Here is an 11,592-nt window from a genome sequence, read left to right on the forward strand (position 1 = left end):
GAAATCCTAGCTCATACTGGTATGGCTTCGACTTTCGAGTTGACATGAGGCGTTATGTTAATTCACAATCAAATTTTTTACAAGATATAACCTGGTTTAACTTAAAATAATAATGACAAAGTTCGGGAATACAAGGCGTATTCCAATGTAAAAAGGAATTTTAAAAAGTACGAAATAAATAAAAGTTCTTGCTACAATCAATTCAATTTATTCGAAATAGTACCCTGTGGAGGTTTTAGCTTGTTGGCCAGGATGGCCTTCAGAATAACAGTGCAAGCCTTTTGGATTGCTCCTACGTCACCAACACGCTTTCCTTTCATCGGCAAATGCATTTATCTGCATTTTTATTTCCAAAATTAGTCACAAGTACCGGCCGACGACCCAAATTTTAAGTTATCAGTCAACTTTTCCACAACGAAGCGAGAGCCAAGTCGAAATTGGTTTTGAGATATTTAATTCCATTTCTCCCCAAAGATGTCGGCCGATTTTTGATAAATGCTTTTTTGACTGCATTTTTGATAATCATGAATTTTTGATGCGACGACCATTCGTCAATCGCGTATTCAATTCTTGGACTCTGTCACGATACAAGTATAAGCGATTATCAGCTGTAACTTGTTTCATGAACTAAAACGTTTAGGATAAAGTTGTACAAAGCTTAAAAACTAAATAGAGATGGCGTTACCAAAAAATACCCTTTTTCCAAAGTGCCGTTTACTTTGTTAAATTCTTTGTGTGTATAACTTTTAGCTTTTCTTGCCAAAAAGAATTTGACAGCGATTTCGGCCTCTTTCTCTGACCCACACAATTACCGACCCGGGATAAATTCTTCTACATTCTCCCTGCTTATTCAGCCACCTAGCTCCCCATCACCGTCGCTGCTCAAGCCACCAAATATCTTCACCGGACAGCGTTCCCTGGATGAGGGCATACCCGCCATCGATCTCATACCACCGTCTCCAGTGCTGGCGCACAAGCCATTGAACATATTGAACGCCAGTCAGTTGCAGGGCCATGCCGCAGGTACGGGCAGCAGCAGCGGACAGCTGAACCAGCTAAGCAGCCTCATTCCCAGCGCTCTGGGCAGCAGCATGCACAGCGTTATTATCGATGACATCTCTAAGAATTCCAGTACCTCTGCCGCCACGGCGCCCATTTATGTACCGACTATTTCCTCAGCAGCGACTATTTCGACGTTGCAGCCTCCGCCTTCATCAGCCGGCCGTGCCCTGACCCCTGATTCGGTAGAAGGCGTCAATGAGTTGTCGCCCCTAACAGCATCGCTGCCGGGCTCAGTCAGCTCCAGCACCGCTGCAGTAGCTCCGGGGAGCGCCGCTTCAACCAGCGGCAGCTCGTCCAGCGAACGATTGCCCATAACAGGCAGCAGCTTTAAGCAGCGCTTTCGCCGCAGCAGCTCCAAAAAAAGGCCACCGCTGAAACCAACAGCGGCCGACGACAATATTGGGGCACCGGACGATGAGGAACAGCAACTTAACAATGGTAGCGACAACTCCTGCCTGTTGGGTGTGAGCGCAGCCCTACGTGGGGAGACCACCTCGGCACCTAAACACAAAGAAACCAATCGCCTGAGCCCACAAAACTCCATACGGCGACTTTCCAACACGCTGAGTATTGGCAGCGGTCCGGGCAGCAGGCGTGCCTCAGCCTGCATATTTAATTCGCAAGTGTATCAGAATCTCAATCAGCCACCCAAGCTAAAGGCAGGAGCCGGCCAGCGGCGCATGTCCTCCATCGAGCTGGCCTTCAGCAAGACCTCGCATCTGAATCTGCACAACTTGGAGGCCAATCGAAAGTCACTATCCTACACAAACTCTAAGATCGACCTGAACAAATGGGAGAAATCCTACACCAATATCAATGAACCTGACATGCTCCAGCAGTACATGGAGGCGCGCGATAAACGCAAGAACTCCATAAGCCACTACCACCTCAAAAAGCGGCTTGAAGAGAAGGAACTGCAACAGTTGCAGCAGCAGCACGAGGCCCAAATGCAGTCACAGCTACAGCCAGAGCACTTGTCCAAGGATCTTCAGCAGCAGCAGCAGCAGCAACAGCACTACCAACACCATCAGCAACATTCCATGGCTGTCAGTGGGGAGCGCGTGTCGAAACTAAAAATACTAATTAACCGTTTGACACCGAAGCACTTCACGGCTGAGCGGGAGTCGTACTCGATGTACGTCTTCCCCGAGGAAAATCGGTGAGCAATTTTACTCTGCACAGTGATACACTAATATACTCACATAAATACCTATAGAAATAAATCAAGCATATGTTGGGTTACCTTTGTACTTAAGCGCCTCATGTCCGTCATTTTTATACCCTGTACCCAAAGGGTACAAGGGTATATTAGTTTTGTGCGAGTGCACATGGAACACACAGAAGGAGGCTTGGTAGACCCCACAAAGTATATATATTCTTGATCAGCATGACAAGCCGAGTCGATATAGCCATGTCCGTCTGTCCGTCTGTCCGTCTGTCCGTCTGTCCGTCTGTCTGTCTGTCTGTCTGTCTGTATGAACGCAAGGATCTCCGAAAGTATAAGAGCTAGAATAACCAAACTTGGTATACAGATTCTCCTGAGACCGAGAAAGGACGAGTTTGTTCATTTTTTCTGATCCACCCCTCCACTCCCCCCCTATTAACGATTTTCTATAACTCCCGTAATTCTTGGAATTTTGAACTAAAATTTGGTAGACACATCCAGTTAGTAATTGTATATCCGTATACCAAGTTTCATTATGATAGAATGATCGGAAAGAAAGTTATAGCCATATAACCAGGCCCAATGCACACATACATACATATGTACAAGTACACAAACACGCATAAGGCACGATTCTGATGTAAATGTAAATGTATCTATGCATGCATGGAATATTTAGTTAATTAATTAAATTAATTTAGTTAATTAATTAAATTAATTAATTAAATTAATTAATTAAATTAAATTAATTAATTAATTTAATTAAATTAATTTAATTACTTTTTTGTGGGGTGGTACAGGGTATTTAAGAGTTGAGCCTGCTCGACTTTAGCATTCCTTTCTTGTTTCTTATCATTTTCTATGATTATTAAATAATTTAGCTGCGCCATCTATGAAACATTTTTTTCAAATTAGATAGTCCCTTTAAATTCAGTTAGAAAAGCAATGTGTACATATTTTTTTTAGAACCCTTTATTGTTTTGGTCGTGGCCGTTATATTTAAGTGAATACATATCTGCATAATTAATTGTTAAATTATTTATAATTCTAATACATATATATGTATTTGTTTTGTTTTTTTACTCTTGCTTTTCTTCCATAAAGTAGATATCAAACTTAGAGCTGGAAGATTTTCAGAAAAGAGAAAGCATAAAATGTAATATCAATGTTTCCTAAAAGTCGTTGTAGCTGAAAATTATATCTGATCGAGTCATACTAATTACTAAAGTATAGTTATAATAGAGGTTGTGTTACTAAAAAAAAACACACACACACACATGGTAACACTCTAGGGCTCTATTTTGTTCAATCTATCACTCTGTTTGCTTTGCTTAACATAACTAGTCCGCATGTGCCTCGTTGAATGCCAAATGATTGCGCATTCATACGTCATGTTACCCGCTTGACGTTGTTCGCTTATTCCGCTTTGTAAAAACGGAAATTCAATTTCAGTTTGCAATTGGGCTAACACCTTTGTTCTGTTCTTTCTGTTCTCTTCCAACAGATTCCGACAAATCTGCACGTGGTTTGTGAATCAAAAATGGTTCGACAATGTTGTGCTGCTTTTCATTGCGCTCAATTGTATTACACTGGCCATGGAACGACCAAACATCCCTCCAAGCAGCACCGAAAGATTGTTCCTGGCAACAGCCAATTACGTGTTCACCGTCGTCTTCACTGTCGAAATGTTCATTAAGGTGAGTGGCGGAGCTTGCAGTGCAGGCTCGTATATAGTACATGTACTTAATTGAGTTGTACGAGTATGCTGCTATTTTGTTTCAATTTGCAGGTAGTTGCCACGGGCATGTTTTATGGCCCGGATGCATATTTCACATCCGGCTGGAATATAATGGATGGATCTTTGGTTACCATTTCGATAATTGATTTGTTAATGTCATTGATTAGTGAATCGAGCCCCAGGATATTTGGGATTTTAAGGGTAAGTGCGTGTGTGTTACAGAACAAAGGCCAAACGTCAACTACTACAAGATAAGCAATACAGCAACAACTAGCACAACAACAACAATGATGCCCATGCGACCACGGCCATAGCCACGCCCACAATTGGCACCTTCGCGTACACATTTGGGTTGCTGTTGCGCACGCGGATCAAAGCTCGCTCGCTCGCTCGCCCGCTCGCCCTTGTTCTTTTTTCAAGCTTTCTATCGGCCTTGCTCGCTCTATGCGCCTCGATCTTTCCCTTGTCCCTTGTCCCTTCTCTCTTTATCTCTGTCTCTCTCCATCTCTATCTCTATCCCTATGGCCCTTCTCCCATCTTTCTGTCTATCCTGCTCCACCGATCTGTTCTTACTGTCACACCTAATCATACATAAAGCAATAACAACAACAATTCTTGAGCCTCTCTAATTGCTTTAACACCTTCCCCTAATAAGACCAACAACAATTTTTTACTATTTATTCAATATATTTATGTGTATGTATATGACCATATGTGCCCATATTGTGTATTAATCGGGCATTGCTAAAAAATTGCAGGTAAATTCTCAGCTGCTTTATGAGTTACTGCCAACCAAAAAACCAAAAACAAAAAATAATAATAATAATACAAAAAATTATATGCTCTTTTAAGTAGACTTTCCAAAAATGTGTAACCTCCACCCCAAAACCAATGTTTCTCACTTCCCATATCCACTGTATATAACTAAGAATATCAGCCCCTAACGTAAGCCCCTTATCGGATACATCATACCCTTCTCAAACCAGCCATCCTTTTAAGTTTTAGAATTTATGCCACGGCAAATCACTGCTAAGTATAATCATGCACCACCAATCTCAGCTTTGTCTCATTTTGAGCTCATCATGCGAAAGAATGAGCACATAAAATTGTTCAAGAAAGGTTTTGCCTTATTTTATATAAGTATATATTTAAATGTTGTTAATAGTAAGAAAAAGTATTGAAACTTAAAACTGATTTTTATCAATTTCGTTTATATTCTTCTACATACTACTTATGTATTAAAAAAAAACAAACTGTAGTTTAAATTATTTAATTTTATTGGAAAGAAATTAACTTTTAAAACTGAAATGGTTTCCCAATATCCATTTTGGAGTCTTCTTTAACATTTCACAAGTCATTTGTGTTCAAGTTCTCGTGCTAATGTTTAAGTATATGATATCCATCCGTAGACTTTTTCGGGTTGCTATAAGGTTTCAATTATAAACTGTACTTTTGAAAAATTGCAGGAAAAAGTATTGGAAATGGTGCAAAGGAGTTAGAGTATTTGTTCCATTCCATCTACGGCTATCTGATTACATTGTGGCGCGGCAAATCGCTTTCCTGAACAATTTTACTTGCTCATTCCTTACATTTTATTTGGCTTTTAGTCTCGTTAACAAACTTGTTGGTTCGTTTGTTCATCAATCAGTTTCCTGGCCAGCTCTGGAAGGCCGTTTGTACGATAAACTGGTTAAGATAAATGAAACTAATTCAAACTTTGTTCGCTTCTCCCCGCAGGTGTTTCGGCTACTTCGTTCCCTGCGGCCGCTGCGTGTGATCAACCGCGCCCCGGGTCTGAAACTAGTCGTGCAAACGCTCTTATCGTCCCTTCGTCCCATTGGCAACATCGTGCTGATCTGCTGCACCTTCTTCATCATTTTTGGAATTCTGGGCGTGCAGCTATTTAAGGGAACCTTCTACTACTGCGAGGGAGAGAACATCAAGAACGTGCGCAATCGCGAAGAGTGTCGCAAAATACCGGGCAACGTGTGGACGAACCGCAAGTACAATTTCGATGATCTGGGCAAGGCGCTAATGTCGCTCTTCGTGCTAAGCTCCCGTGACGGATGGGTGAACATCATGTACACCGGCCTAGATGCCGTCGGTGTTGACCAACAGCCCATTGTTAACTATAACGAATGGCGGCTACTCTACTTCATTGCGTTCATTCTGCTCGTCGGCTTTTTTGTACTCAACATGTTTGTCGGAGTCGTCGTAGAGAATTTTCATCGCTGTCGCGAGGAGCAGGAAAAGGAGGAGAAAATTCGACGTGCCGCCAAGCGGGCCCTTCAAATGGAGAAAAAACGGCGACGCATGCACGAACCGCCCTACTACACAAACTACTCACCCACCCGCATGTTTGTACACAATGTGGTCACGTCCAAGTACTTCGACTTGGCCATTGCAGCGGTCATTGGGCTAAATGTGGTGACCATGGCTATGGAGTACTATAAAATGCCGGCACCGCTGCAGTACGCGCTGAAAATTTTCAACTACTTCTTCACCGCCGTCTTTATACTGGAAGCCAACATGAAGCTGGTGGCCCTGGGCTGGCGTCTATACCTTAAAGATCGCTGGAATCAGCTGGACGTGGGCATCGTACTGCTCTCCATTGTCGGCATTGTGCTGGAGGAACTGGAGACGAACATCATCCCCATTAATCCGACGATAATCCGGGTTATGCGGGTGCTTCGCATTGCGCGCGTCCTTAAGCTACTCAAAATGGCGAAGGGAATACGTGCTCTGCTTGACACTGTAATGCAGGCACTGCCGCAGGTCGGCAACCTGGGCCTGCTCTTCTTTCTGCTCTTCTTCATCTTCGCGGCGCTGGGCGTGGAGCTCTTCGGACGCCTAGAGTGCTCAGACGAGATCCCATGCCAGGGACTCGGTGAGCATGCGCACTTCGCCAACTTTGGCATGGCTTTCCTCACATTGTTTCGCGTAGCGACTGGCGATAATTGGAACGGCATCATGAAGGACACGCTGAGAGATAATTGCGATGACGCGGCTGATTGCGTGCGCAATTGCTGCGTCAGCTCGGTTATCGCTCCCATATTCTTTGTGATATTCGTGCTAATGGCGCAATTCGTTTTAGTGAACGTCGTCGTGGCTGTACTGATGAAACACCTCGAGGAGAGCCACAAGCAGATGGAGGACGAGCTAGACATGGAGGTGGAGCTCGAGCGCGAGCTGGTGCGTGAGCAGGAGTTCGCGCAGGAGCAGAAGCTGTGCCAGCAGTTGGCGGAGGCGCAAAGTAAGGCGGTGGCGCCGCCGCGCCCGCTGGCCAAGGTTAAGTCACTACCAAAGAACTTCACCTACAGCACCCCCTCACTGGAAAAGAAGTTCCCCAGTCTGGCTAGCAGTGTGGCCACCGGTCTGGGCCTAGGAGCAGGTGCGGGCGCGGGCGCACGCCGCCAAACCGTGCAGTACTTCAACCAGCAAAACGGCCTGGGTATGGCAGAAATGGGTGCCACCCTAACGCCTCAAGCGCTCAGTGCACGGTTCGGCGATTCATTCGGCGGCCTGGGTTCCTCGGCGGTCATGGCGGCGTCGGCTGCGGCAGCTGGAGCCGACAGCAGCTTTGATGCGAAGCTGCAGCTGCCGACGCTGGGTCGCCGTGGGCGTCGTGCCTCAGCCGCTGGTTTTCGGAAACGTGGAATCCTTTCCAAGGAGCGCTCTTTGGACGAGCAGGCCATAAGACGACGCAATCTAGAGGCAAAACGTACTAGTTGCGACTCGCTGCCATGGGGTGGCGATGCAGTTGACTACCGTCGTGGCACCATCTTCGAAAGCCTCGAGTCGGACGGCAGCCCATCCTCCAGCTATGATATACGCAGCGTACGAAGTGCTGTCTTGCCACGAAGCGACGCCGTCGCTGTGGTCAGCGCACTGATTGGCGAGGAGCAGCCTATGGGGTTACTTCGGTCCACACCAACGACAACGGCAGCCAGTCTGCTTACGATCAACACGCTGCCAGCCACGCCCACAGTTCCGCTGACACCACCATCACTACCATTGGTCCAACCCACCGCGATGACGACAACAACGACGCCAACACCAACACCAATTTCAATACCGATGCCAATGCCAGCGTCAACGTCACTGTCAACGCCAACGCCAACACCTATGGCGCAATACCCACGTCGCCCCTTTGGGTGGTCCCAATCTGTGGATCAAGGATGCCTCTTAGGCGCACCCGGGCGAAGCAGCCTGCTGTTATCGGTACCGCGTTCCATGCCCCCTCGCAGTCGCAGCGGCAGCACCAAGCAGTTGTTTAAACAACAGGCCCTAGACGAAGACCCGGACATGGACGAGAGCTCGTTGCTGCTGCCTGTCGTGCTGACTTCAAATGCGGGCGGCAGTGGCTCCGGCAGCCTGACTGACGAGGGCGGCAGTAGCAGTGGCGGAGCCATTGCCACGGGCGGAGTTGGGATGGATTGCGCCGGTGTGAACAAATCTGACTCGGCAGACATAATGCGCATAATCAGCGAACGACGACGCATGGATCAGCGTGATCCTTGTGGCAATGAGGACAGTGATTACAATGAGCTACTACTTGTCAAGTCGCCTCAGTCCTCGACGGATGGCTGAAGGAGGACGGAGGACATTAGCGTTAAGAGCCTATGCTAAGGTCAAGAGCTTCTACAAACTTACTAACTACATATACATACATACATACTTATGTATAAATGAACACGCACTGTGCCCTATAAGCTTTACTCTCATTCAAAAACACTTTCTGTTTATACTATATATTTAACTATCGCTGTCTCTGTTTCTGTCTCTGTCCCTGTCTCTCGCTTTCTAGCGCAGTCTCCATCTTTTTCTAACAGTAGCCTTTGCTAACCTTAGGGAATTTTCTAAGTGCTCAGTTTTAAACTAAATTTAAATCGATAGGCGATTACGATAACTAATCATAAATCAATAGCGATAGCGATAATGATAACGATAACGATATCTACTTATAGAGCGTTCTTTAACAAAATTGTCAACTGTTTTTAGTGCAATCTACGGTTTTCATAAGTTTAGTCTTTAAATGGTATTGTTATAGCAACAACAAAAAAAACAACAAGAACAACAAGAGCAACAACAACATAGCGAGCAAGATGTAATGTTGTTTGGAGCGTTTTCCTGTTTTTAAAATGAAAAATTACAAATGAAACAAACAATTATGATATATACAAGCCGTTATATGCGATATATATACAGTTATACATAACATAGGAGTACATACATGATGGAAATTGTGAAAAATCATCAACTCTGTGATTAGCTCTTAAAGTTTAAACATTTATATGAACATATATGCCTATATGTAAATAAAGTATGTGTATTGTATTTTATGTAGTTTAACAAAAACAACAAGTCGCTAGCAATTGGACGCTGATTCAAAAAATAACAAAATAATAATTATAATAATTGATGAGCAATAGTAATTTTAGCTTGTAAGATTCCTCACTTCCCTGGTACCCAAATCCCCAAAATTGGTGCACTGGATCTTGCCACTTCTCACAGTCGCTGCCGTCAACAGAGAACCTTTACGAAAACGAATTTACTTAGGTACTTAAAACTGCAACAACAACAATACGCACCTCTTCTATACCACAGTTTGTCTTTTCTCAACTAAAAACAATGGCGACAATCTCGTAATTTCTATCGCTTCTCCGTCAACATCTGGCACACTCGATTTCACTCCCTCTATCCCTTCCCAACTACTACTGTATATCTTTCTCTCTCTCTCTGTTGCTCCAGCTTCCAGTTTATGATGAAATTGAAGGTATTGCCTTCATCTTTCGCAACTTTCATTTCAACAAAGTGTGCCAAATAATATGAGTACGTTTAATTTCAAGAAAGAACAAAGGGTATTCATAACTAGTGTATGTTAAGTTTTTGCGTAGAGAAATAAAATTGATATACATATGTACACCTATATATGTATGTATAAAAATCGTGAATGTATTAAACGAGCATCAAATAATATTGTTGGATTTTTACGAAGAGCCTGGAATCAGCAGACAAAAGATAAAAACAATACAAAAAACAAAACAAGAAGCTATTTTTATAAATAGAATGCAGCAGCCAATTTGGCAAAAATCGAGGGAGAATCAAACCAACCAATATAAAAGATATATAGATATACATACATACATACTAAGTATACATATATAGAGGAATTTTCAAATGTAGGCAAAATGTAATGGAAATAATATGAGGGACAGAAAAATAAAAAAAGAAAGCAACAATAACAACAAATAAATTAAAACCGAACGCACTCTGCCAGCTCTGACCTTCTTTGAAAACCATAAGCAGCAGCAACTATAAAGTGTAGCATTTATAAAGATATATAGAGAATTAATAACTACTTATATATATATATATAGTGTATATATTATCTGTATATTGTATGTATATGGAACTATCAACGAATTACAATAGTATATTGCTGCAGCAAAAAAACAAAAATGTACACATACACGTACATACATAGGTATATAGAGACATACATAGGAGGTATACCTACACTTTTTAGGCATATGTAGCTCACAACACGAACATTGTCAATTCTTCACCTATGTATGATCAATCAGAGCTAATTTTCCAAAACGTTTACACTCTTTGTAGCAACTACAACAAAAAAACAAAACAAAACTCTCCCAAGTTTAGATAAACTTTAAAAAGAAAAATATGATCTTACAAACTTTAATGGTGCGACACGGTCGTTCCGCACACACTTGCATATACATACATATATACAAGCAAACAAACAAACAACAACAAAAACAACAAATTTATTTAATAATTTCATCTGTGCCTTTTCTCTATGAATATATATACATATATATTTCTATATATATATATACTCGTTCAACACATGATATATGTATACAATCTATAGTCATATATACATACTTACATACATACATGCATGCATACATACATATATACTTCTCACGTACTTTTTTTCCACACTCCCCTGCGTGCGGACAAGATCAGAGCTCGATTATTTGAAACCCAAGAAACATAATTACCTACAGCTTCGGCTCGATCGAAATATACTTACTGTTGTGGCCTGAACAAATGAAACAAACAGTGATGGCAATAGTACACACATAGTACACACACACCACATACACCCACGAACTCACACACACATACAAATGCACTTCACTGCAACACAAAGCTCCAAAGCGATGAAGGTGCAGAGCGGGGCATAGAATCTCTTTCTGAAGCCCGCGTGAGAGCAACTGCAACAACTAATATTTAGAATTAAATCCACACACAGACACAGACAGACCACACATTCACACATACATACATACATAGTTACATAAGTACATACGCGCGTACAGGCATTATAAACGAAAATTACTTAGGTCTACTACGGTACAGTAAAAACTTAACTTTTATATATGTAGGTTGATAAGCTGGCTGCCAGCCGCAGCGCTTTATTAGTTCAGAATTTTTTTTTTTAATTTTTTAATGTAGCCGCTTGAAGTAAATGGAAATTTTTTTGTAAAAGTAAACAAACTATAAACAGCGTTTTTTCTTGTTGATTAATAATTAGGTAAATGCAAAATGGAAATTATAAGTTATATATACCATAAAAAATTTAAAAAAAAATAAAATA

General features: G+C 42.5%; 1 protein-coding gene across 1 annotated transcript in view; it reads left to right on the plus strand.

Annotated features, from left to right (window-relative positions):
• LOC115628937 (voltage-dependent T-type calcium channel subunit alpha-1G) overlaps positions 1 to 10,770 on the plus strand; it is a 65,902-nt gene extending 55,132 nt beyond the window's left edge. Inside the window, exons 22-26 of the mRNA XM_030525210.1 lie at positions 855 to 2,221; positions 3,732 to 3,924; positions 4,017 to 4,166; positions 5,703 to 7,499; positions 7,557 to 10,770. Of these exons, the coding sequence (XP_030381070.1) occupies positions 855 to 2,221; positions 3,732 to 3,924; positions 4,017 to 4,166; positions 5,703 to 7,499; positions 7,557 to 8,555 (4,506 nt within the window). The 3' untranslated portion in view covers positions 8,556 to 10,770. The remainder of the gene's footprint in view (positions 1 to 854; positions 2,222 to 3,731; positions 3,925 to 4,016; positions 4,167 to 5,702; positions 7,500 to 7,556) is intronic.
• The last annotated feature ends 822 nt before the right edge of the window (positions 10,771 to 11,592 follow it).

The sequence above is a fragment of the Scaptodrosophila lebanonensis genome, unplaced genomic scaffold, assembly GCF_003285725.1.
Source record: "Scaptodrosophila lebanonensis strain 11010-0011.00,11010-0021.00 unplaced genomic scaffold, SlebRS2 tig00000129-arrow-arrow-pilon, whole genome shotgun sequence".
Classification (NCBI taxonomy): domain Eukaryota; kingdom Metazoa; phylum Arthropoda; class Insecta; order Diptera; family Drosophilidae; genus Scaptodrosophila; species Scaptodrosophila lebanonensis.